The sequence below is a fragment of the Hypomesus transpacificus genome, chromosome 7, assembly GCF_021917145.1.
Source record: "Hypomesus transpacificus isolate Combined female chromosome 7, fHypTra1, whole genome shotgun sequence".
NCBI classification, from domain to species: Eukaryota; Metazoa; Chordata; class Actinopteri; order Osmeriformes; family Osmeridae; genus Hypomesus; species Hypomesus transpacificus.
In genome coordinates, this window is record NC_061066.1 from 503,410 (window position 1) to 530,334 (window position 26,925).

The following is a 26,925-nucleotide window of genomic DNA, read 5'->3' on the forward strand; positions in this document are numbered from 1 at the left end:
GTCAAACATTAATTCCTTCAGTTGGACCACAGTCCAGAGAGACTAAGTAGGCCTGAATGTACGAACACGAAGCTCCAAAAACCTAGATGACAACAGAATGTCGCATTTGACGTCATACGCAACATAGGATGATACGTGGATAGAGAATTAGCACAAACTGGGATGATGTTGTTATGATATTATTTTTTCCACCCGAACAATGTAAACATGCGTTGTGTTGTTGGTATGAAGCGTGGACTCTAGGAAAAAGTGAACTTACCCTTATATACTGCCGTCTAGTGGTAAACACTCAAGCAACCGCTTACTCTTTTTCATGAAAGGCGACATTTGGAACATTTAGAACTACATAGGGATCGATTCAACTTGGTCTGTAAACAAAGAGTAGGCCATAACTACTTTTCTTCCGGTAGCTTGAGTGCCATTATAATAATCCACTATAAAAGGTGTTATAAAACTACTCCTATTAGGTGGTTGTTAGGCGTCACCTAGTGGCAAGTCTGTTTTCAGCACTGGAAGCCAAGTGCTCCAAAGGATTCCCCCAAAAGGTGATTAACTGTTAAATAATCTGTCTTTATTTTCTTCCGTACAGTCGAATGGCTTGCTGTCAAAACGCAATAACAAAGTAGAGTAAAATAATCAAATACATATGTTTATTGTTGTACCTACAACTACTTTTATTTTATTTTATAAGTACATTGTTTTCATGGGTTTAATGACAGCTATCCAGGTATAGTTGAATTACTGTTTCCATTATGTATCTTGTATAAGATGACCGCGGAGGCGTTTGGACGGGCTTGACTTTGTCAGCAGGAAGGCTCCAGTCGGTTTTATAATGCAAACTTGACGCTGAAGGTATTCCTCCTGCCTACTGCCCCAGCAGCACTGAACAATGCGGACCAGATGTGCCATTTCACAACACACAACCAGTCGCGTGACAGGAGTATGCCCATAGGGCCAAAGGGGGTGTGGTGTCACGTGGCCCAACTTTAAATTGCTGAGGCTTAACAAGAGCTGCTCAGACAAACTTCACCAAACCAATACTGTTTCACGTCCGTGGTTTCATACCTGTGCAGCACTCAGACCAGAGGATGGACGCAGCATACAAAAGAGTGAACGGAGACCATGGACCCATAGAGGACCAGAGTCAGTTACAGGTAAACCTTTATTAATTACTCATTATGTAGCAGTACTGAAAATCATTTATTTCTGATGAACAACTGGACAAATAATGAATTGATTGCGTGATTAAATGATTGAAATGAACATCATGATCTGAGCAGTGTTGCATTTATTTCAAATATCACCTTTCAAAAGTTTCTTTACCATATTGTGCTTTCCAATGTATTATTTCCTACTTGGGAAAAATGTTAACAGACCAGCGTCACTCAAATCTGCAGTTTCAAATAAAAGTGATGCACAACTCAAGGAGCATCCATAGCCATAGTTGTGCTGAGATTAATATACTGCAGAGTTCAGAGTGGAGAGGTTAATGATATGAACTAACTTTTAGCTAAATCCATTGAAATGTAAAATATCATGGGGTTTAACCACACAGACAGACACACACATCCACACCCACACTCTGATACTATTGTGACTGATGACACAAGATGAATGCATAGGTGGCTGCTGTTCTTGACCATTACATTTACAGTGCTATGCATTCATGGGTTTGTGATGTATGTGGGTTGGATAATGCCTAGTCATGCTGGAGTCCGGTGAGCAGCCTGTGTTTGCAGTTCAAGGGATCAGAGGGACGAACAGGAAAGGGCAAGACACAACCGTACAGAAGTTTCATTTAACAGAGCAAAGTCTTGTCAGGCAACAAGCTTCATTATCAGCTTACTGCCTCTGCTACCCTGCTAAACCCAAACCCCCCGAAAAACAAGTTAAGGCTCCATTCCAGAGTCCACCATGACACAATTTGCTATGCCCCTCTCTCTACACCCAGTGTCCAATGCTATGTGTTTGAAGGTGTAATCTCTGGGCCAGCTCCTTTTCACTCTCTGGATAGAGTGTACAGTGGTGTTATTGGTCCCGCAAGTCACTCTTCTCTCTTTTCTCCCCGGTAGAGGAGAGGCTCCATGTACCTGGAGGAAGAGACCAGCAACAAGACAGGTGTGCTTTCCTGCTTCTTCTCTCTGAAGGAGGAGGTTGGGGCGCTGGCTAAGGCCCTCAGGTTGTTTGAGGTAATTCCCCTCCCCCCTCACACACACACACACACACACACACACACACACACACACGCACGCACGCACACACAAACCACCATCCACACTACCACCAATTCCCCAGTCTACTTACTACTGTCTAAACACATGTCATAGATAAAAACACAATAAATATGAGTATAACCCCAAAATACTGTACAATAGTTTGTTGGTGGAGAGACAATTGGGGAGGAGGAGTTGGGTTACCATGCTAATATGTAAGCGGTAAAATGTATGAAAAAATACAAAATTAATTGCTCCTCCTCCTGCACCAAGAAAGAGTCACCCATATCATATTGACAGCTGCTTGTGGACACATGAGATTGTTCTGGCTCAGAACCTTCTTCTCGCCTCCTGTGCTGAGCAGAAGGAAACGTTTCACAGATAATATCACTGACCATAACATGAGAGCAGATCAAACAGAAGTTTCTGTCAGATAGAGGGGTTCATCTTAAAGAGACAGGTAGGACTTTACACTAACTTAAGAAGATCCTTTCTCTCTTCCTCCCCAACCACGTAGGAATTTACGAGCCACATAATGGGTTGCATACGGCAAGGTGGTTTTACTCAGCTGCAGATGCTAAAGGCATCGTCCTGCAACCCCATGACGCTGTCAGTGACGGCTCTGAAAGGGGCTCCAGCAGCAGCAGTTTAGGGTTATAGACCATAGCACTCACCAGTCATGCACCTAAGAAGGTAGAAATACTAGACCTTTAATTAGACTGCTTACGTGCATACCCAAAGCATTTAATAAGCCTTGAGGCAATTCACCAGTATTTAAATTACATTTACATTTAGTCATTTAGCAGACACTCTTATCCAGAGCGACCTACAGTAAGTACAGGGACATTCCCCCCGAGGCAAGAAGGGTGAAGTGCCTTACCCAAGGTCACACTGACATTTGGCAAGAACCGCCAACCTTCTGAGTAATAGCCCGATTCCCCAACCGCTCAGCCATCTGACTGGTATTGAGGTGTTGGAACAGTCTGTTCCCTTTGTTTAAACTATAAACAGAGTATCACACAGTGATACTTCCCCTAAGGGCAGCACTGTATATAATTGTGAGGTGTGTTATGAAGAAAAGTGTGGGTTGATATACAAGATGCGATATACTCATTATAATAGTATTATAGTGAGAAAGTAGCAAATGGTTCTTCAGGAAGCCAGCGGAGGCTTTACCTGGTTTGGGAAATGATAAAAACATTGAGCTGGAATCACAATCCTCTGACTAGGTCTTATGCCATAGTATCGATTGGCCACTGTTGTTGTGTCACCATCAGAAGGTCATCTTGTTGCAAGGTACGTCCTGGTTTTATTTTCTGTTTACTTACAACCTACGTGCTAAATCACATGAAGTTAGGGCTTGATAGATTGATAGCATTTTATCCTATTAACCTGCTGTGTGTGATGTCAGGTGATCTACACTCCAAACACAGTTGTAAACATGAGAAGTTTCTCTGGGCCTATGGGCTCCCATCCTTCAGATCCACCCCCTGCTCCACCTCCTCTGCTTACCCCCTCCCCACCAAATCCGGCAGCAGTCCAGCAACCTCATTGCCTCTCCACATCTCTCTTTCTAGAAAACAGGCTGAATACAACATCAGCACACCCTTGTCAATATCCAAAGATTTTCTGTATAAACCAGGTAAATTGTAATGTATATGACCAACTGGATCTGGTTGAAAGAAAATCAATACATTTCTGGTTTCTAAAACCAAAGTGTGATCATATGGACAGATCATTCAGGAATGCAGAAGTCCATATGGCTCTGTTGATAGATGTGGAGTAAAACATCAAGGTAGCTTGTGCCTCTCGCACACATGTTTTCTTTCAAGGGAATTTCTTTTTTAACAACAGACATCTCACAGTCATCCTTTTTTATTTTCAGTGAAACATCTTCATCAAGAAGTGTATTTATTTTTCTAAAACCCCATCACAGTTGACTTTGTAGAATCAAGGTGGCGAGATCTCTTTATTTGAAACCATGGTTTCTAAACTTAAATCACAACTCACTGTTTATCCCTTGGAAGCCCAGCACATGTGATGTGGTGTGGGCATCATGTGAGGTGCAGCAATTACCAGCATCTTTTAAGCTTGTTCTGCCCAGACCCAGACCAGGGAGGTCATCCAGTCAGGCCAGGAGCAGGGTTCATGTCCCGCACGGTACACTTGAATTCTCAATGGTGAAATAGCCACAGTAAAACCTCTGTAAGTTACTTAGATCAAACCTAGCTGTCTTATATTTACCAACTCAGCCCTGTGACTGTCACGAGCAAGGCAACACACTCTCATCCACATCATGTTAGTTTAATTGATGTTTGTTGATGTAGAACAATAACCAATGATTTACCCCTGAACTAATTCTGCTGACATTGAGACCCAGCAAACAGTTTGGGCATGTTCCCTGACTCTGCAGAATAATCACACATTCTTACGTGATAATAGCAGGGAGGTGCTATTCAGGACTGAGCATTGTTTTGCTAGAGGATGCAGGGCCATGTGACCCCTAGAGAGCCACAGTTGGGAATAGGATCCAGATGGAGAGAAGGAGCAACGAGAGAAAGAAATGGGCAGAATGCCGCCCCTTTCCTCCTCTCTATTGGACCAATGGCAGGAAGAGAACACTACACTCCCTCTCCATCCCTATGGTTTACATAAATAAAAACACATTTTTATCACAATTACTGATATTTTTAGTGTCTAGGAATTTGAGTATTGAAACCATACTTTAGATGTGTGTGCCACAACGAGGAACAGAACAATTTAGTTGGAAGATATTCAACTTGGCTGTACATTTTGTGACCAGTGTAAATGTGTAGACTCACTCTAGTCAGTTTTGTAACAGCTAATGGTTGATAAGCTGGTTGATTGTTCTCTGAGGTTTTGACCCCAGGGCGTGGTAGACTCCAGAAAGTCTAACCGAGCACGCACAGTCAGACATGCTTATACTGACCTCCAGTGGTGAAACATAAACTTTTAAAGCTCTTGGATACAGCAAGCAATTATACAGAAACGAATGCCTTATCAGAATCTGCCTTACAATACCACACTAAACAATTAAACACTGCAACATATCAAATAACTTACATTTAATGCATGGAAGTTAGTATAAAAAAACATGCCCTGTTTCCATGAATGACAGGAAAAGGGGATGAACCTGACACACATCGAGTCTCGTCCGTCGCGAATGAACAAAGAGGAGTTTGAGTTCTTCATCAGTGTGGACACCACCTGCTCCAAGGCCCTGGATGAGGTCATCGACGGCCTGCGCACACAGATCAGCGGCCATGTGCATGAGCTGTCACGCAACAAGAAGAAGGACACAGGTGTGTGATTGAGAATAAAGACTTGTTTGAAGGCCTGTGTGTGTTGGAAGACGATATCATACAAACCAAGTGGAATTTCCAAAAAGCAGTTTCAATAACATAATTGTTAGACTTGTTTGTGCAGTGAGAACAAATACTGTACAAGGGTTTGGCTGATTCCATTTTAATTCTGAATTACAAATGGAATGTGTTCATTGTCCAGAAGTAGACAAAGCTGGTGTTATTGATGATGTTTTGGCAACATTGCATGAACTCTGGGATGTGCTTTAGCAGGCAACCAGCCAGACATGGTGATGACTAACTAGCGTCGCCACAGAGACGGATGGCCTGTCTCCCACATCCAGCCATTTATTAGTTGTTTCCAGAATGACATTAGTTTAGTTACTGAGGACCAACAGGCCTGGTAGGAACAGAGGGGCCCAGTGTCACTGAACCCCTACAGAACAGACAGCCAGTGTGACAGCCTTGGCCCAGGGAGACCCTAACAAGGTCAAGGGTCAAACATGATCCAGACATAGAGACTGAGACAGACAGGGCCACCATCGAGTATGCATTCCCTGACCCATCCCCAGCCTATGATATTCTGGACAGGGTCAAGAGTATGAGGGGATATCTATATTTATGGCCTGCGATGGAGACAGCCTGTTTGTAGAGGGGCCTGGTAGGGGTCTATTGTTCTCAAAGCCTCAGGCTTGACCACACTGCACAAATGTAGATTAATGAGTAGACCCCAGTGATTCTGTCTGTCATAAATCCACATCCAGCCAAGAGATGACCCCTTCCTGCTGTTCTGTTTAACGTCAAAATGTCTCCCTTCCACCCAAGCACATAACACTCAACAGAAAATTCTCCACAATTCCATACTCATCAAAATTCACTTGTTGTTGATTAACATGATGTTTTTTTCTACAGTCCCATGGTTCCCCAATCAAATCCAAGACTTGGACCGCTTTGCCAACCAGATTCTGAGTTATGGATCAGAGCTAGATTCGGATCACCCAGTGAGTCATTTATCTCCTGGTCACGACATCCTGTTTTGTCCAGAGTGTCTGGGTGTGTTTGCCTGTGTGTGTTTCATTAAAAAGATGGAGATGACAGCCCCTTCTTCTGCAATGGAAACTGTCCAAGCCCACAAATTGATGTCCTTGCTTTAATTGAGCCCCTATAATTATAGATAATTGCTCTCTTTTGCAACCGCCATTTGAGTGAAATGTATTCATCATAAGCTGAAAACACTCTACAAAGGCTCCATTTGAATATGTATTTCAGTATACTTATTAGAGTGGGAGTGCATAACGCTGTCAAAGGCCACAGGACTTCTGTTTTATATGAAACAGAGGATCAGGGGATCTAACACAGCCTACATTTACCTCTCTCTTTCTCCAGGGCTTCACAGATCCTGTCTACAGAGCCCGGAGGAAGGAGTTTGCCGACATTGCCTTTAACTACCGACAGTAACTATCCTTTTGAATTCATATCAATAATGCGTTTTCACTTTACGTGAAGACTTACTTGTTCTTGTACAGTTGGTGAGATCAAATCCTTAGTCCTGTACTGCGGAGCCTCATAAGCCTGTGACAATCCCCACATTTCCTTTTAATGAAAATGACCGCAGACAAAAGAGAGACAAATGACAGGGGAGCAGTGGTGGACTTGAAGCCTTTGGCTTTGTCTACATAATTGAGACGTTATTCAGAGGCACTACAAAGAGCACCAGCCCCAATGAAACGCCCACAGAGGGGAATCTCATTTACATTCTGTAGCGGGGAGACCTCGCTGGTCGGCCTACAACCACCCGACTCGTTCCTGGCTTCCTATTTGTCCCCCTGCCCAAAGTTTTGAGTGTGTGTGTTTGTGTGTGTGTGTGTGGCTGTGCATGCATGTGTGTGTTAACAGCATACCTTTGTCTCAGTGGCCAGGTTATCCCCATGGTTGAGTACACACCTGAGGAGAGGGCCACATGGGGCACGGTGTTCAAGGAGCTGAAGACCCTGTACCCCACGCACGCATGCCGCGAGCACAACCGTGTGTTCCCCTTACTGGAGAAATACTGCGGCTACAGACAGGACAACATTCCCCAGCTGGAGGACATTTCAAACTACCTGCAGTGTATGTGAAAAGCAGTTTCCTCACGTCTACCACTGAATCAAAGGGTTCAGTGGGATGGGTGTAGCTCAGGAGCAGAAGGTTTGACTGAGAGGTAAAAGATTCTGCTACATGAAAGACAAGGAAGGCCATTAGCCTGTACGGTAACAGAGGCTCAGTCCCTTTGAGTTATCTAGCTGTAAGTGTGGCCTCTTCATCTTTTCATTCTGAGACAGTGTCTTCTGTGATGATATGCAAAGTGGGCCATGTAATTAACCAATTTTTTCAGACCAAATATAGTCCTACACTCACATGATACCCTCCCACCACCCTCATTCCCCCTCATTCCCACTCCCTCTCTCCCCAATCTCCCCCTCCTTATCTCCCTGTCCGTCTCCCTCCCTCTTGCAGCATGCACAGGGTTCCGGCTGCGCCCTGTGGCTGGCCTGCTTTCCTCCCGTGACTTCCTGGCTGGTCTGGCCTTCCGGGTCTTCCATTCCACACAGTACATCCGCCATGGATCCAAGCCTATGTACACACCTGAGCCGTGAGTATCTCCTACAGGAGAGAAATCTATGAAAACATCAGTGAACTGTGTGCTTGTGGGGGCGATCTGCAATCCAACACTCTTAGAAGGGTAGCAATTCAGTAGGAACCTGTCTACTCTGTTTGGACTTATCTTTCCCCAGGGATATCTGCCATGAACTCCTGGGACACGTTCCTCTCTTTGCAGACCCCAGCTTTGCCCTGTTCTCCCAGGTCAAGTTTCTCAGTAGTATTCCTCCAAATCAGCGTAAAAGAAAGAGCTCAAATTCATTTTTGCTCAAGGGGAATCTTATAGCTGAAGGCTGCATTATACTGAGGTTACCTGCCAACCTTCATCTCTTAGATATGTATTTTTTTCAAAGTTTGTTTGACTTTTCTCTGTACAGGAAATTGGTCTGGCTTCTCTGGGCGCACCTGACGAGTACATTGAAAAGCTTGCCACTGTAAGTATGTCCAACATTGCATAACTTCTTCAAAACGAATAACTACACTTTCACCTCTAGCTTAGGACTGTGGATGTGAGGGTGATGTTGAGCTAGTATTTCCTCTAGGTATACTGGTTTACTGTGGAGTTTGGCCTCTGCAAGCAGGGCTCTGAGATCAAGGCCTATGGAGCTGGACTGCTTTCCTCCTTTGGAGAGCTGCAGGTGACTGGTTTTATAACAGCACACATAACATACAGTGTCACATGAAAATACACGACATCTACAAGAGCACATACTGTAAATACTGACTGGTTCCATAACAGCAGAACTTATGTATTGTGTTGATCTCAGCTTTCCTTTACATGTGACACAAAGTATTGGCCATTTGAGCACTATTTTCTACCAAACACAAGCATGTTGTTAACCTAGCAGTAGGTTATTGGTTCACCTTGGGCTCTGGATAAATGAGTCACTTGTGAGTACTGCTCACAAGTCACTGCTGCCAGGTAAATGGGTTAGTGGTTCACTGAGAATGAGAGGCTGTGTCTGGTCAAATGTTACATCAGAGAGGAGACAACAGAGGATGTTCAGTTTACTGAGTCATATCAGAGGCAGAGTAGCACACTGCACTGCACATCCTGTTTAATCTGGAACCCTATCGGATCCAGAATCCATCTCATTGAAGAGTCCATCTTCCTCTTGGTCCACAAACAGCAACCCTCCCTCTTAGACCTTGACAAGATGTCTTCAGTATTCATTGTGTCTTACTTTTTGATCACAGAACAGTCATTGAAAAGTAGGGATTATGACTGTTTTCCAGTACTGTCTGTCCGACAAGCCCCAGATTCTGGCCTTTGACCCCGAGAAGACAAGTCTCCAGAAGTACCCAATCACAGAGTTCCAGCCTGTTTACTTTGTTGCTGAGAGCTTTGATGACGCTAAAGACAAAGTCGGGTAAAACTAAGCATCAAGCATTGATTGTTTATTGAGACAAATATTCATTATAATGATGCAGCTGCTTAGGAGCATATATTTGCAATGCAAATCTTTTTTTTATTGTGTGACCCTTCCCAAAGGAAATTTGCTGCCACTATCCCTCGCCCTTTCACTGTGCGCTACAATGCTTACACTCATAGCATCGAAGTCCTGGACTGCACCCAGCAGCTGAGGAACCTGGCTGACAGTATCAGTGGTAGGTGACACAATAGGTTCACTCCTTTAGTCCGTGTAACTGTCCTATGGAACATGCCAGTATATTCTCATTGCTAGAAATGCACAATACATTTGCTTTAAAACGAAAACTAGTATAAAATGATGAATAACTCAAATTAGCCCTTTCGTTTGTCACTTTCACTGTGTTTCCGTAAAAATAATTAGGCTACCTTAGAATACATAACAAAATTAAATAATGCCGTGTTTTTTTATGCTTGCCTTTCAAGGTGAAATCGGAATCTTGTGCAACGCCCTGCGGAAGATGGAGTAAAAAAAAATACCTTGATTGAGAACCGTCACGAAAATGATTGAATTATGCAATAGAAACAGTCTTTGTTATCAGCCTGTTGCAATATTTGTACGTATGTATGTACGTATGCTACATTGCTTGCCTGACAAATGTAACATTTGTATTTTTGTAGAGTAGCCTCCATTAAGTAACCGAATTAAGGGATATGCATGGGTTAGGGCAAATTGACATTAAGTGACATTATAATAGTATAGTCACATAGTTTCAGTAGAATATGTTATCATACAAACATGCCAATAGCCAAACGCCTAATTGCAATTAAATGTATTCGCATTTTATGAATCTATTAGCCTGCGTTTAGGAAGCATAAACCTTCTTGAAATTAATTGTAGGATATGATTGTGATTTTTCATTTGCTTTTACTCAATAAAAAATAACGAACGCAATGGTCCTGCAATGAACGTCGGCTACAGCCTACTTTAGGCCTATACCATGAATACCGCACATAGAATATCACTTGATTGTGATAAAAAAAAATAGTTGCATCTGTTAGGCCTTAAATGGGGGATCAACTAGCTTAATGAAAACGGGGAACAGAAAACCACAAACAAAATGAAAAGTGTTATATGCATGAAATAAATTGTAATTGTAATGTGATTAAAAACATATATTTACTGTAAGTTATTAACTGTATTATTGTTGCTATTATTATTTCGAATATTATTATTACATTATAATGATATTGATGATCAAATAGCCAGATTTTTCGCTTTCAGCACCTTGGACAGCACACATCTTCCCTGTCGGCTATATTAGAACTTATTTTGGTAAAGTCACGTTTTTTTTTTTTCAACCCATCTGCGTCTTTTTTTCAGAAATCACCAATTTCTGTTCCATAATAGAAGATGCAGAATGACGCATAACACCTTAAAATTCATACGCACGCATTTGCGTAAGTAATTTCCATAAGGAATCCTTGTGGCATGGTATATAAACCTGTCTCCCGGCCGATGGCACAGAATGAATCAAACCGTTGTGGACTTATCCAGCACACTTTTACAAATAATACTACATATCAGATATACATCAGCAATATTATCTCAGGAAAGTCCTAACTAAATGAAGACGGAAGGGGTAGTTCAAAATGTTCCTTTCACCGGCAGAAAGCGGAGTCTTATTGAAGATGCTCGCAAAGAGCGCGCGAGCAGCTCATCCTCACCGGGTCCGTCACAATGCGGGGACAACTTTGTGTTTGAGGGGAAGGATGGAACAGTGACACTGAATATTCTTTTCACACTCAGCAACGAGAAAAATGCAGGGTTCCTACAAACTGGCAAGGTCTTTGAGGTAGGTGAACAGGCCAACTCTCCGATGTGATTGCGTAATGTTGCCCATTACTAACAGTAACCTTGGAAATGTGATGATTTGCAGACATTTAAAGCCAAGCTCCTACACATTGAAAGCCGACCTGGGAGGAAATCGAAAAACAGTCTGATGGAATTAGAATTCTTCATGAAATGTGAAATCCACAGCTCTGATGTTGACGTATTCCTTAACTCCCTCAAACGAGTTGCCGAAGATGTGCGTCCTGTTCAAGAGGAGAAAGGCAAGGCAAACATTTTTTACATCATATACCTGTATTATCTCTCGATAATAACAAAAATCTGTTTACTTATGTGCATTTTACTTTTCAATGTTTTAGTTCCATGGTTTCCCAGAAAAATAAATGATCTGGACAAATGCAACCTGTTAATAACAAAATATGATCCAGACATGGACCAGGATCATCCCGTGAGTATTATTTTTCCAGTTTAATAATTCTAGCATTGCAATTCAGATTCATTTGCAATTGGAGTCATGTATGCTTATGACTTCGCTCTAGGGATTCACAGATCAAGAGTACAGAAAGAGAAGAGCTTACATCTCGGAACTTGCCGTCAACTACAAACAGTGAGTCAGACTTTATTTCCTGACAGACAGTTGCAAATGGTCCTTCTACTGTCATGCCTGACTTTCTGTGTTCCACAGGGGGGATCCATTACCCACAGTGGAATACACTCCAGAGGAGGTGGCAACATGGTGAGAACTCAGCCTTTAAACATGGAAATCATGAAGACTGTTAATTGATCATTGATCATTTATCAGCTATGTTGCCCATGTCTTGCATGCAGAACGCAGAACTGTTCTTTTACCGTAAAGTTCATTGAGTAGTTGTCTTTACGCTTACATGCTTTGTTTCCTCACAGGAGAGAGGTGTATCGCACCCTGCATGATATCTACCCTAGCCTGGCCTGCAGACAGTTCCTGGAGGGCCTGCAGCAGCTGGAGAGGGAATGTGGCTATGGCGAGAACCGCATCCCTCAGCTCAGAGAGGTGTCTGCCTTCCTCAAAGGTGAGAATGCGGTGGTCACTGTCGAATTGATATGAAAATCAGGCCAACATAGGCAATAATTGTGTTAGAGTAAATGTATATCGAATGAAACAAACAGGTGTTTTGTACAATAGCACAATATTGATTCTGTTCACATAAACGTTCTAAGGACATACATGTGGCTGGTGTGAGTTTATCTGACAAGTCTGGCTTGCTGTGTTTTGTGATGTCATCAGGGAAGTCAGGTTTCCAGCTGCGGCCAGCGGCTGGCCTGCTCTCAGCCAGAGACTTCCTGGCCAGCCTGGCCTTCCGGGTGTTCCAGTGCACTCAGTACATCCGCCACGCATCCGCCCCCATGCACTCCCCTGAACCGTAAGGCAAAGAATTAGTCTCATACATTACCAAATTGTAGCCTTGTGAAATCTATGTCGTCACTCGTATTGTCTCTGGTTTGGACTTTTACAGAGATTGTTGTCATGAGTTGCTTGGCCATATTCCAATGCTTGCAGACAAAGAATTTGCTCAGTTTTCCCAGGTAAAGTTCCACTTCCACGTTTGTCATTGATGTTACAATTGATTGATGTCTCCTCTCTCGCCAAAGTCAATTCTTCTTTGTTACAGGAAATTGGTCTTGCTTCTCTTGGAGCGTCAGATGAAGACATTGAGAGACTATCAACAGTAAGTCACACAGACATACATCAGTGTATTTAAAATTCAACCATTTTTGTTTAACCTATAACAAAATAGTGCAACTTTACTGCCATCTAGTGGAAATAAAATAAGGCACCGCACACTTCATAAAACATTGCATTTACCCGTTTAAACTAATTTCTATTCGATTGGAAGTGGCACATGGAATCTGATCATTTGCTCATCTCTTCTCCTTACCTTTACAGCTGTATTGGTTTACGGTGGAATTTGGACTCTGTAAGCAGAATGGAACAGTAAAAGCCTACGGCGCTGGCCTCCTATCATCATATGGAGAACTTATAGTGGGTTCAATTTATGGGTAGCATTATCTTGCTTCTATTCCACCCTGTTAAGGATCTTAACTGAAGGAGATCATTTGAACACGTTTCCCTACTGTGCAACGTCTTGTTTGCTTTTCTCAGGCTTTCAATCATTCTTTCTTTTTTCAGTATGCCCTCTCTAATGAGCCAGAATACAAGGCCTTTAGTCCAGAGGAGACAGCAGTTCAACCATACCAGGACCAAACATACCAGCCAGTTTACTTTGTGTCAGAAAGCTTTGAGGATGCCAAGTTAAAGATGAGGTACACATATTTGCTTCATATTTGTGCCTTATTTGAAGTTAGAGTATTTAATAAATAGTGTAATATTGTGTAAGATATGTGTGTGAGGTACTAAATCAGTAATTTCCTATGCTTCAGGAGGTTCTCAGCAAAAATCCAGCGCCCCTTCTCTGTGCGGTACGACCCGTTCACTTGCAGTCTGGACATCCTTGACCAGCCAAGCAAAATCCAGAATGTTCTGAGCCAGATGAGAGAAGATCTGAAGATCCTTCACAATGCCATAGAGAAGCTTGGCTGAACCACCTGGGCCAGTTATTTAGTCGTCTGTTTTGCATGGATGTGTGCTACTGTTTTCATTAAATAATTTAGTTGAGACACAAAATTCACAGCATAATATAATGTTGAGACAATGTAAGAACCAATAAATGTATTTATTTACTTTTTAAATAACTTGGAATAGTGATGCATCTTGCACGGACCACAATGGTAAAAAGACAAAGTCAGAAAGACAAAAAAAAAGTGAGTATGATAAGGGAGGTGGAGCAAGAAAACAAGGTGCCTGATTGAGAGGAAAAGTAAATGAGTAATAGAAAGAGAGAGGGACAGAAAGTGTGTGGGAGAGAGAAAGAGTAAGAGTGGTGGGACCATAACAAAACTGTGTTCTGTGTCTGCTTTGCCATCCAAACCAACCGTTTCCATTTCCAAACTTCTTGGAATCCATTTGTCTTCACGTGTTATTAGACAGAGGGAAGAAGCTAATTTTGAACAATTTAAGTATCACATTTCCTTAGCTGGCTCAAGTCAGAGCCAGCACTAAAGCCCGATGAATCTGAGCTGGACTGGGTCACTGCAACCTCACAGTAGAACATGGCAGTCAACAGGGCTTTCCAGCTGACAGATATCCTTCTTCCTTTCTCACTTCCCCTCTCCTTGCATATTTCTACCAGGGACATTTCCTGTGTGATTCTGTCTATGGGGGTTTAAGGGTGTCAGATGTGTTTCCACATAAATGACGCTTTGACTGTAAGTCTACTTCAAGAATCAGGGCACAAATCACCCCACTACAGCAATCATAAAACACCATGATGTACACGGTGCCTGGTAAAGCCTCCACATGATGTGGGAGGCCTTCCTTTCCTGTGATTCAACTGTAAATCACCGCTCCTTCGCCCTTCCAGGGTAACCCAAGCCCTCTGCACTGCACTGAGAACATTGTGCGGTGGCCGCGGAAGGGGAGGAGGGATCTGCCGCTTGACTAGAGTGCAGTGGTGCACACACACATCCACTTCCTTCACCCTAAAAGTTGAACACTTCATCATTTCTAGTAGCTCATCTTACTTCCAGCACATTGAAATCCACAAATCCCCACAAATCACCCCTGAAACCACAACTGGGAACCAAATACACAGAGCCCCAAACAAAAGTGAGTTACCATGGCAATAAGATAACCACCACAATTTCCAGCAAAATCCTTGTGCCTAACATGTTACCCGCAAATCCCAAACTCTGTATCATCCTGCCTCCAATCATGAGTGTTTCCTTTGTCAATGTAACGATAACTATCGTTACCTTGGCAGGCCCACATATTCCAAGATGAAAACTGGGTCAAAGGGTTTACCAAGACCTCAAAGACAGGAGAAAACTGAGAAACTCGTGGGAAAGTTTCTATTCCCTTCCAGAAGTTATTTAGTTTGTATTAAGAATATTTACTTGCACTACCTTTAGAGTTTTTTGTAGCTTTTAACAAGACTTCTGCACTTGTTGAACAGGTAGTTTGGCCCACTCTTCCTGAGCAAACTGCCCAGCTGTCTCAGGTTTGATGGGTGCCCTCTCCAGACTGCAAGTTTCAGCTCTTACCATAAATATTTGATAGGATTCAGATCAGGACTCATAGAAGGCCACTGGACAGAACAGTCCAATGACCTTTGAGAGAGCTGTCTGACAGTGTACAGTACATTTAGTTCCAGAATGCCCTGAGAGTCTTGAGATTTAATTGGGCCCTGCACGAATTCAAGACATCCTAGGCAAAGCTTAATCTATTTGTCTGCAAACATAGAGCGGATGTGAATTGGCAAAAAGCTAACATTTTTACTCACCTGTCCAAAGGGCATTCTACCAGAAGGATAGTGGCTTGTCAATAGGCATTTGAACAAATTCCAGTCTGGCTCTATATTTTTCTTTTAAATGTGGTCCCCTTGGGTCTTCTTCTATGGAGGCCACTTTCACTCACAAAGCAATGGATGTTGCCATCAGAAACGGACTTACCTTCACCTTGGAGTTCAGCTTGTATTTTACAGCCATCCTTGGTTCTTTTCCTACCGTTCGCACTATCCTTCTGTTCAATCTGGGGTAAATGTTACTCGAGGCCTCACCCAGGGAGTTTTGCTACAATTCCATTCCATGTACCTTGAAATTCTTTAATAATATTTGCAACTGTCAATCTGCAAATATCAATCTGCTTGGAGATAGTCTTGTATTCTTTACCTGTACCATGCTTGTCTAATATTTTCTGTCTGATTCCCCCAGACAAGTCTCTTTTGCTTTGTCTGGTCCATGTTCAGTGTGGTGCACACAATGATACCAAACACAGAGACTACTTTCCTTTATTTGAAAAGGTCTGAAATGACTGATTATAAGATATGTGTTATACTAATTAAAGAAACTAACTGGTTTGATGAACCAATTATGTATTATATTTTCAAAGGGGTACCAACAAATATGTCCAGGCCATTTGAGAAAATTTTAGTAGATTGAGATTCACAGCTTCATTTCTTTGTTCTATGACATTCCAAAGGCATGCAAGTATTCATGATGCAATAGCTTTAAATGCCATAATTTTTCAGGAGGAATGAAACCTAATTTCAATGAACTGTAAGGGTACCAACACACTTCCTCGTCTGTATATGAATTGTTGTAATCATTCTCTAATGATATACCGACATTTAGCTTTTATCCAGACCACTCTATCCAGACTTTAAACTTCATGACATCATTCAACAAACCAGCAGATTAAACTAAAGTCTTCAAAGGCGATTCATCCATCCCTTTGTTTTCCCGCCTCATTATTTGAATGCGTTCTCCTTGTCTTGATCCCTGGCTTTAGAGGTGGGCTCAGAAAAGTATTATCTTAGAGCACCACCATCTGAAATAGTGGAGGAGATTAAAGACGCTGAGGTGTAGAGTTTAAATCTGTCTGATCTCTCTTTGATCAATTTCTGGCTTTGTTATCACATCACAGCAAGAGACGAGATTGTACTATCAAGGCAAAGTTTACACTTCTCCCACATGGTCAAGAGCAGGTATAGGAGGGTATTTCTCCTTTGTTTCCATATGTACCATCTCACAATCATGTTCCAAGGAGTAGAGTAGCCAGACACTTAAAACCAGGGGACACATGCACGCTGAAAATGTAGAATCCACCAGATGGTGCTCAAGTCATCTTAATTTGCCGGTGTACCACTGACAGGGAGATTCTTGACTCGTGTTTCAGAGAAAATCTCTTCTTACTTAGCAATTCTAATTCTCACTCAAAGTAACCTAGTTTTATATCCTTTGGAAAAATGTCCAGTGTTTGCACAGAGATGTGGCAGCAGCTCTCTCTGACATTGACATTGAGACTCTGATTTCTCCAAAGTGTTATAAACAGCTGTTCCAGCCCCACTTGTGCCCAGCCTTGCAAACGTAGTGGAGACCACATTGGACTTGTTTAAACAAAGAGAGTGGACCAGCAGAGCGGTAGCATGTTATTATTGTAGATGGTGGTTCGAGTACACTGTCCAAGAATCATACATGGCTGTCTAAGGGGTTTGAAGCCGTCTTCCCCCGTATACCTGTCCCACTCGTCCACACAGACAGATCACTCACTGCACAATACAACCCAGTGTTTGAGTCAAACACATACATTAAGAGCACAATAAACTGCTCTGTTCCTCCCCTGGACACGCACTCTGCTGTCACTTTAAATGATGCATGATTAAAGTAAATGCGTGACTTCTGTAGTTTATTAGATGTCTAACCACCTTGTAATGCATTAAGTGGGATTTTCAAGTAAACCCTTCCAAGGTGATACAATGAGTCCTTGTTTTTACACAGTGAACATGACAGGCCGCTGGCAAACTACATCTCCCATCTCAGCATCCCTGATTATCCACACCCTCTATGATGGAGGGATGAGTGTCTTTTCTCTATTCTTCTGCCACCACCTCCTCTCTTCAACCCTGCCAGTAACTAGCATCTGACCTGAGAGGACTTCAAACTCCCAGTTTCCTGAGATGTCCTAGAAAGAACATGCTTCTTGAGCCATCTCTCTCGTTTCCTGTTGTTGTCTTAAGGGTTTACCCCGGTCTTTGAAACCGAGCCAGGAGCCCCAGAGCCGAGTGCCTGTCTAGGCCTTCCTCTACCACACCAGTCCATCCTAGCACACTGTTATACACTGGTGCAATGAGTATGTCACAAAGGGCGATGGCTGTCTATACTGCCACTAATGTGAGTTTGAGAGAGAGTGTTAGAGGGGAAAAAGGGAGAGAGATATAGAGAGAAAAAAGCAGAAGATAGAGAGCGAGAGAATGTGCACCTGTGGAGGAGTGATTATCATGTTGACCGGTAGAGTGGTGTGCTGGCACAGTAGACCTAACACATTCCTGGGAGTTGGAGCTTACTCAACTCTTCTGAGAAAAAACAGGCAGGTTTTCACAGAAGCCAGATCAACCCATTGGTTTGTCCAAGGGGTGACAGAGGTGGTCAGTTAGAAATACCAAAGGTCACCTAGTGCATTTGTCCAGTATCCCATTAGCACACATCACATTAAATAGATAAGTTTATTGAAACGTTATGACACACACTTTATCAAAATACAAAAATAGGACCTTGTGACACAGAAGCGCAGTGTCTATAGTCCATATCCCCAAGTGAAGTGCAAATTTACATTTCTGTCATCCAAAAGAACAGTTTCCTGTCTCCACCAATAACACACAGTGGAAGTGTCCTGTGCCAGCTCAGCCCTGCCCCCACCATGGCTGATCCAATCATAACAGGCTGAAACATAAACACATACGACACATACTTTGCATCCTCAAAGACAGAACACTTATTAGACTTACAGGGACCAGTGGAAGGTTCTTCTCAGGGTATCGTTAACCTTGATAGGGAGCCAGTACAAACACAAAGCAGACTGACCTGTGGGTGACCCAGATGATGCACCAGCAGCTGACTGCTGATTTTTCCTGGACATCCCGTAGTGGAGAAGAGGTTCTCATTGGCCCTCGACCACCTGTGTAAGTAAGTGGAACCCATGATTAGCACCATTATTATTTCCATCCTCATTAGAAGTGAAGTCATTACCATATCCTCTGGTTAACAGTTGGACCATTGTATATGTGAAAAGCCTATATACTAATGAAATGGCAAACGATGAGGCACCAGTTTAGGGTGAAAATTCTTACTTGAAGAGCCGCGCTCGGCCTACGTGGGCAGGCCTTTTCTCTTGAGGGTAACTGAAGGAGAACAAATAATTAGAGCTGACCTTTAAGCTAGCACATTACTGTCATTTCCCATGATGGAATCAGGTACAGTGGGCAGAGTAGACAACAAGCTGAGCCAGGGGCCATCCTGTCCACTCACCTGGAGCGGGTTATGTCCCAGATGAGCCAATCACTGCCCACCACAGCGCCAACCTTGATGGTATTGGTGAGACACCAGTCAGCAGACATGAGTGGAGACTGGCCGCAATCCAGCGACAGAATAGCCTGCCGGGTAACCAGGTCATAAAAGCGAATTGTCCCCCGCTTTTCAGCTACCATCAGCTGCAAAGAAAGGAAGACGTTGAAACATTAGATTTGCCCAGTCTTATCCTTTTCTCATATACCAGTAACTAGAGATCAATTCACTTTAATAATCCCGAAGGAAATTCGTAAGGCGTTGCTGTAGATGCCAATGCTGTGTTGGTACCTTGAAGACCTCCTCGGGATGCCAGCATACACTGATGCCAGGGGAACGCAGTCTGAAGGAGGTCGTCTCATTGCCCTGCAGGTCCCATACCCTGTGAGATGCATCAAATATCACAAGGATACAGGTTAGGTCAAACCATGGATTTGTACATGCTGTCCAATCAATGCAGAAATCAGTGGTTCGAACTGAATTGTTTTGTAACAGTGCGACTGCTGTCTTCAACAACCCCTGGTCCCCAATCACATGCAGGGAGCATGGAATTCAAAAGCCGTGTTTGAATCCTCAGAATAAAAATCATTATTAAGACAAAAAAACAAAATTAATAGGCTGGTCAGACTGTAGGCGCACAGGTCCTAAAATAGCTTCCAGAGTCTAGCCACCCTCTGTGTGCAGAGATGACGCACAGGCGGAAGGCTTGGTGCTGACAGCACAGAGAACAAAGGATAACACAAGCGAGCTAAAAATACCATGGAACAAAGTGTCGCTGGCTGGCTGTTCTCTCACAGCTTCTTGCCTCAAAGGTCTGCTGTACCTTGGTTAACTTCCCTTTCTCCTTTCTCCTCCTTTTATTAGCACACAAGGTGTTTGCAGGGTATAATGATGAGAGATTTAAAAATAAATAAAACATTTGAAAGTATGTCATTTCCTGTAGGCCGCCATTAGGCTCATCTTTACACGGTGGAGAAGCAGTTTAGAAATACCAGAACATTCCCTTCTTCCTAGAAGAGAGGGGATCTTGTCTTTAAGCTGGTCTCTGAGCTGTGAAGATGGACGGGCCGAGCACTGGGACTGATGACACAATGAACCTGCACACTGTGGCAATAAATCACATGGATGGAAGAGACAGAAGCTTCTGGAAGCTGGATCTAAAGCCAACCCACATCTAAAAGGCACCACCCCGGCATGTTCCCCCGAGCAAGGGGCGCCAGACTTGCAAAGGTTTCTGGGAATCTCAAATAAATAAATAAATTAATAACCGGGGGAATGATGTGAAGGCGCTGACTGATGAGGTCATGCAGAAGACTTCATCTGAAGCCTCAAAGTCCTCCAAAGCCAGTCTAAATGTCGAGCGGTTATGGGAGAGATTAATATCCTCGAGGGTACAAGTGGCAAAGACAGATCAGGATGATTATCCCTTCTCAACGGAAGATTTCTGCAAACTCTTAACTTTTCTCAATTCTCCTCCAACCCACCACCCCCCCCCCCCCCCCCCCCCCCCCCTTCTACAGAAGTTGAACCCTAGAGTTCTTGGGGCCTTTTCCTCTTGTCCCGTTCAGAGTCCAACCCTCTTCCATGTACGTAGTGTGTGTGAGGTTAAAAGCCTCAGACCACAGCAGACAAACAAGCCTCAACCCTCTCCTCTCAGATTATAACCAAACAAGAGTTCAATCGCACGCTACGCCACCGCCAGCCAAACCGTGGTCAACCACGCTCCCTTTCAAATGATGGGGGAGGACTGCCCAGTTAAACGTAACCCTTGCCGAAAGAGGTGAAAGGCATGAGATGCAAAAACAAGAGCAACCGCCTCTGACAAAGCACCGTGTAATTGCATAACACTACAACTGACACGGCATCAAAAAGTCACACTTAGCTTCCATTCACAATAGAGTTGAAAGGGGAGTCGAGCATTTGAAGTTGCCGTACTTTAGATCCTAGTGAGAAAAGCAGCTGGCCAGACTGTTTGGGTTTGTCAATGTTTTCCCAAAAGTGGAGGAAACGGGAAATGTTGTGTACACTGTGATCTGATTTATCAGAGAGCGCAGGGTTAACAACCGTGGCGACCCTATGGGGAACCAGAGATAACAACAATCCTGCCTTGGACATCTCACAGGAGAGTTGAGTCAGAGGTGCGCGCCCTTTCTCGACTTCACCACCTCAGCATCCATCTTAAATCAGACCTGCTCAAGTGTCTTAAGCAACAACATTGTTTTTAAACATTAGATATTTGGATTGTTGAAATGATCTAGGCCATTAGTCACTTTTATTGGATCAACTCACCCCTCTAGGGCTGAGAGCCCCTAGCACTACATCAGAGGGATAGCGAAGCACTTACAGTGCGTGAGAACATGTGCTGAGAAGACGGAAGCTGAAAGAGTGATGATTAGAACCAGGGTTTAGTCCAGTAGAGAGGTGAGCATGACCTAGTGGGATTATTATTATTTTCATTAAAAAAAGGATTCAAACTGATGGGGAAAGGAGTTTGGATCCGTACAGTTGTAGACAGTGGACTTAATTCACTATCCCAGGTCATCTGTGAACTGTCCACAGCCCCAAAATAGATATAGGTAGCTGTCCAGCGTAGGGTAGCAAATGCAATCAAGATCAAGGTTGTGCCATCGAGCAGGTGGTGCGGTCCAGAGGAGGTGGCCTACAGCTACAAGTTGCTTTCACAGGAACAACCTGTCGTGTTGCAGTAACAACATGCCAGACACTGAGGTGACGGCAGCTTGAAGTCACACAAGCCCAATTTGGTTCTGAAGGTAATTACGTGCACACGCAGGGAGAAATCCGTTTCCCCCTTTCCTATTAGGGGCTCAGTTTGGGTGGGCTGACTGAAAAGCTCTGTCCTATTAACCTGATCTTTCACTCGTTACGCCTCTCTCTTCTTCCTGCGTCCTATATTTTCTCAAGATGACATGTCTTTAAATCTTTCTGCAGATGGAGTGCAGCCCTGTTTTCTCTGGCCGGCCAGTAGGGGGAGGGCTGAGCGAACCCAGCGGATGTTCTCTGCTTCAGAGGGGCCTTCCTCACCTCTCTCTGCTCATCCCCTCCCTCCTCCCACCGCCACGGGGGGAAAGAAGGGAGCGGATCAGTGGCTGTGACCCAGACAGTGCCGTTACCATGACACTCTGAAACTCCAAAAAACAACTGGCCGTTCCTGCTGAGTCGTGGCTGGAGGAACCTTTGCTGGGGTAGAATGATCATCTGAAACCATGGGTTCATAACTCTTAGGACACAGATTCAATAATACATACAGAATCTACATCTAGAATTTCTATTTGCTTTATTTATAGTAGCTATCGTACATAATCTAACTATTAGCCAGATGTTACAGTTTAATTGAAAGCGGATTAAACTTACATATTATATTATAGGCTATTACTGAGAACTCGGACTCCAGTAACACATAACAGGTGGCTACACGGGTAACAGTGTGTGTGGGAAGGAGAACAATCCCTGTGGTTAGACCTGGCTACTAACACACTTTTCCTTTTCCACTACTGATTGAAAAGACACATTTGGGGACCTTGTTAAGAACCCCCGCCTCCCCCCTTTTCCCCTTTCCCCAGGAAGGGAAAGACTCAGCAACTAATTGGATTTCCATATTTAACTAATTAGTTAGAAAAGCTGGGAGGCAGTTGTGTGCTTACGCACAGCAACACTGGGGCATGTTGAACTAAGCGTTGGGTTTCGCTGTGGAATCACAGTCAGGACTTTCTGCACCATTAACAGAGAACAGAACACAGAATGAAGAAGAGAGAACACACACACTCGAACAGTCTCTACTGTTGTCAGGCTTAGAAGCAAGAGAGGGTCATCCTGACCTGCAAGTGTGGTCGTCACTGACGGAAGCTATTTGTTGTCCCTCAGTGGGCTCGTACACCAAGTGATTGATGAAGCTGGTGTGACCGCCAAAAACCTGAACGACACAGATGTCCACAAAAATAAGCAAACAAGTGCAAATAGAAAACTTTCCTTTTTTCCCCTCATTGTATGAGAGCTTTTATTGGCCAACTGTTGGCTCACTAGGTACTCATTATTCCATTACTGATTTATAACCTTTCATTACTTCTAATTCGATTTCCATAACTATTAAACGTACGACACGCAATGTTTGCTTCTGTTTTTAGGTAGCTAGGAACATAATTGCAGACATGACAGTTAAGTTAAAAGGGAGGCTACAGTTCTCAATTGTTTAAAGGGAGAAGTTTTACATCTAAGGAAACAAACATTCCATAACTCCAGATCCAACATTCCAGCAAAGACATGAACACCTGCCTGTACTGAAATACACTTGACAACATTCTAATAAGAACAATGGAATGGAATATGATCAACAGAATAATAATATTCCAGTAAGATAATTATCCCTTGAAACACAAGTGACCTATTGACAGGAGTTGTTGATGGAGTGCAGATGGTCCAGTACCTTGACTTCATGTTTGTTCTGTAGGTCAGAAGACAACACCCTCAGTTTGAAGTCAGCCGCTGCGGTGCAAAATCTGGAGAGGGAAAGAAAGTGAGATGAAAAATCAAAATAAACACGGAGAGAGAACATCCTAACAGAGCCTAAACGTCTTCCTGAGAAACCACCTTCCCCCCACCCACATCTATGCGTGTGACTGCTGCCTGCCCTGACACCTTTGGATAAGTGTGAGTAAGTGTGCGTGTGGTAAGGACTTGGACATTCATCCAGGAAAACATTGCCAGGGAGATTGTAATTGCACTGTAAGATAAACATGGAGAAAAACAAGAAGGCTCACGCCATTTGACCATTTCTCTCTTCAAATCCTAAGCAAAGCCAAGGAGCCTACTTTCCCTCTAATCAGCTGGATGATATACCAGTAATTAGTCACACAATTACACAAGAAAAAGCACACACATCACAAGGTGCAGAAACATATGGACTCGGGTCATGACACATCGATTGTATACTCAGAATGATAGCAGTAGATTAGTATAAACTAGATCATACTTCAGTGTCTGCTAATAATGTTTTATTCTGCAATTGAGTTTCCTTACAATGCATTTAAATTTCCCACCTTGACAAATCAGTTAAAGCAAACCTCACATATTGAATTGTTTGACTTTTGTAATATGATGAAAGAGCAGGCACTTAGAAAGACAATGCCTATCATCAGAACCATATATCACAGCCCTTTTTCCTGTCTTAGCTGGAGAGGTTTGACAGTACTGGTAGACCAGATTCACAACTCATCCTGGTTCCCAATAGTATACTGCTGACTGGACATCCCTTGCTGGCCTGGTAGAACCTGGCAGAGCCCCAGTACAAGCCCCCTTCTCCCACCCACCCACCCACCCTCGCCTGCCCTGGCCCCCTCTCCAGGCCACTGCCTCAGGCACGCCCGTGAGAACACTGTACTTTTCCTGGAAGGCACCGATACGTGCAAAATGGGGGTGGAAGGGGGAGGGTGGAGGGGTCTGGAACATGAGCGGGGAAGCCATCAGTGCAATAACATGTATGGACGTCACAAGGCTGCACTCAGGGCCCTGCAGGCCTAACCACGGAAGGGCCAGGAAGTATCACTGCCTTTCTCTTTCAATTACAGCAATCTGAAACACCTCCAGAGGGATTGTGGCATTCCCATCCAAGATTCCAATTAGAGAAGAAGTATTTGCTTTCTAGCAGGTTACTGTAGTCCCTTCCAAACCTACAGCGTGACACCATGATGACTAGGCTAATCTTGTTTGTAAGCTTTGGCTGCTCTGTGCTCACTCTATGTTTGAGCCTTTTTAGTCCATTTTGTTAAGACCATTCTGTATAAATAAATACATAAACAAGTATGAATAAATGAATGCAGCTGAAGCTGAAAGTCTTAAGTATATATATATTTTTTTTTGTATTGATATATATATTATTTTAATAGCTTTATTGTGACAGCGCTTAGAGTGTCACTCAGGAGCCTACCTTATGAGCTGGGGCAACTTGTCCAGATGAGATTCAGGACTCCAAGCTAGCGCATCCACACGCAACGTGTGGCTGAAAACCTGCAGTGTCGTAAACTCAACTCCCTCTACCTCAAGATCTTCCTCCTGCATAAAACAAATAGCACAGCTGAATAAAAGTCAAATGTAAACAGACTAAACTAAAACGTTCCACAAAATTGACCAAGATCTCACTAACCTGGAATCGGACACTGCCTACAACCACAAGCTGGTTTCCTCCATAGGCCAGAAGGGATCCTGCTGTGCCGTTGTCAAATGGGCTGAATTCCACCACATCCACATAACCCTCACATGGCACAGTGTAACTGGCACTGCGACGGCTGTCCTCCTGCATTGTGTCAACTTGGAATAAGCCTTTGTCAAATCAGATGATCAAGTTGACTTCACCACACCTGAAATGGGATGACAGCCGCATTATAGTAAAGTCAATTTGTTTCAACATCTATTATGAGACAAGTGTTTTTGTTGGTTATACACAATCTAATGGGATACAACTGTTTCCAATGGGGTGTATTAACTTGGTACTGTAGAGTTAAGTGATTACAAGACCAGCGGCCGCCTCAACATGCGGCATTTCCACTAGAGACTGACCAGACAGTCATATAATCAGTGTTTCCAAGGAGTGGTGTGTGTGTGTTCAACACGTCTCTCCCACACATACGGACCCAGGGTTCATGTAAATTCAAGCTTTTTAAATGTGTGAAAGGGCATAGGTGACAGCTGTCACCAGCACACCGTGACTTTATTCTTGGTGTTTAAAGTGACATGTTTTAATCAAAATGGGTGATCTGACGGCTAGCATAAACTGGGATGCAGAACAGACCATCTGATCCCGTTATCTGTTGTAACGTTGAGTAGTTAACTTGTGCAAGGCGCTCGATGAGATGCTAGCTTGTTAGTGCTAACGTTATAAGTTGAGGCTGTGGATAGTTAGTAGTTGTGCAGCATGTACAAGTTACCACGTGTAACTAGCATCATATAATAGTGATTAAACATGTGTACTGCAGATTCCATTGTTTTCACAGTGCTCTACAGTTTTGCTAACGCTTTGCTTGGTTAGCTCAGTTAACTTTGGTTGGTTAGTTAGATAACTAGAATAGGTACAACTAACTAACGTTCTAGCTAACATTAGCTCGGTTTCCTAGTAAATTGACTAATATAATTATGGAAATTTGTTCACCAAGTAAAACACATCGTCGAAGTTCATAGTTTGTCGACTGACCTGAGCTTCTAGATACATCGTTTCGACAAATTGTTTGACACTATAAAGCTATTCATGTTGTATTGACTCATACCTCCGCGCGCCTTTCATTCATTCTTTAAACGTGCTGCACTTCTTGTCTATGTCGCTTGGTTTAGTGTCGTCCAGATAATGGAAACCCAAAGCCGCCCGGTTAATCTGAAATCGAGGGAAGTTGAGTCCAAAATATTCGTGAGCTATAATACAATGCACCGGGAGGCAGCCCGGGCGTATTAAACTAGTTTTTCATTAGTTCCGGGTCGGAAACAGAATGTACCAATTTGCAGCACAATCTAAAGGGTGGTTGCCCCATGGATGTGTATTAAACCAATGACGAATAAACGTTAAAAAAAACAACTAACTGTTAATAATTT

The 26,925-nt window shown here is 43.3% G+C and overlaps 3 protein-coding genes across 7 annotated transcripts; 2 read left to right on the forward strand and 1 right to left on the reverse strand.

Moving 5' to 3' along the window:
* Positions 1 to 942: 942 nt before the first annotated feature.
* On the forward strand, positions 943 to 10,720 carry pah (phenylalanine hydroxylase). 2 transcript variants are annotated; one of them, XM_047022864.1, is made up of 13 exons: positions 943 to 1,154; positions 2,073 to 2,189; positions 5,353 to 5,536; positions 6,449 to 6,537; positions 6,923 to 6,990; positions 7,449 to 7,645; positions 8,033 to 8,168; positions 8,311 to 8,380; positions 8,554 to 8,610; positions 8,719 to 8,814; positions 9,413 to 9,546; positions 9,669 to 9,784; positions 10,032 to 10,720. In XM_047022864.1, the coding sequence occupies exons 1-13, from the start codon at positions 1,089 to 1,091 to the stop codon at positions 10,073 to 10,075; spliced, it is 1,374 nt and encodes a 457-aa protein (XP_046878820.1). In that variant the 5' UTR covers positions 943 to 1,088; the 3' UTR covers positions 10,076 to 10,720. The 2 variants fall into 2 exon arrangements, with proteins under 2 accessions (XP_046878820.1, XP_046878821.1); XM_047022865.1 differs by lacking the exons at positions 943 to 1,154; positions 2,073 to 2,189 and adding an exon at positions 3,261 to 3,509 and having other exon boundaries at positions 10,032 to 10,714.
* A 241-nt stretch (positions 10,721 to 10,961) lies between these two features.
* th2 (tyrosine hydroxylase 2) lies at positions 10,962 to 14,124 on the forward strand. Its single transcript, XM_047022863.1, has 12 exons — positions 10,962 to 11,401; positions 11,486 to 11,660; positions 11,757 to 11,845; positions 11,937 to 12,004; positions 12,083 to 12,133; positions 12,301 to 12,446; positions 12,662 to 12,797; positions 12,891 to 12,960; positions 13,047 to 13,103; positions 13,322 to 13,417; positions 13,565 to 13,698; positions 13,816 to 14,124. The coding sequence occupies exons 1-12, from the start codon at positions 11,174 to 11,176 to the stop codon at positions 13,973 to 13,975; spliced, it is 1,410 nt and encodes a 469-aa protein (XP_046878819.1). The 5' UTR covers positions 10,962 to 11,173; the 3' UTR covers positions 13,976 to 14,124.
* A 99-nt stretch (positions 14,125 to 14,223) lies between these two features.
* Positions 14,224 to 26,775, reverse strand: nup37 (nucleoporin 37). 4 transcript variants are annotated; one of them, XM_047022869.1, is made up of 10 exons: positions 26,534 to 26,772; positions 25,490 to 25,703; positions 25,274 to 25,398; positions 23,774 to 23,846; positions 23,169 to 23,263; positions 19,624 to 19,714; positions 19,297 to 19,478; positions 19,119 to 19,169; positions 18,853 to 18,946; positions 14,224 to 16,819 (listed from the first exon to the last, which is right to left on the reverse strand). In XM_047022869.1, exons 2-10 carry the CDS (start codon positions 25,643 to 25,645, stop codon positions 16,805 to 16,807), a joined length of 882 nt encoding a protein of 293 aa, XP_046878825.1. In that variant the 5' UTR covers positions 25,646 to 25,703; positions 26,534 to 26,772; the 3' UTR covers positions 14,224 to 16,804. The 4 variants fall into 4 exon arrangements, with proteins under 4 accessions (XP_046878825.1, XP_046878823.1, XP_046878822.1 ...); XM_047022867.1 differs by lacking the exon at positions 14,224 to 16,819 and adding an exon at positions 18,481 to 18,711 and having other exon boundaries at positions 26,607 to 26,775; XM_047022866.1 differs by lacking the exon at positions 14,224 to 16,819 and adding an exon at positions 18,481 to 18,711.
* Positions 26,776 to 26,925: the final 150 nt, after the last annotated feature.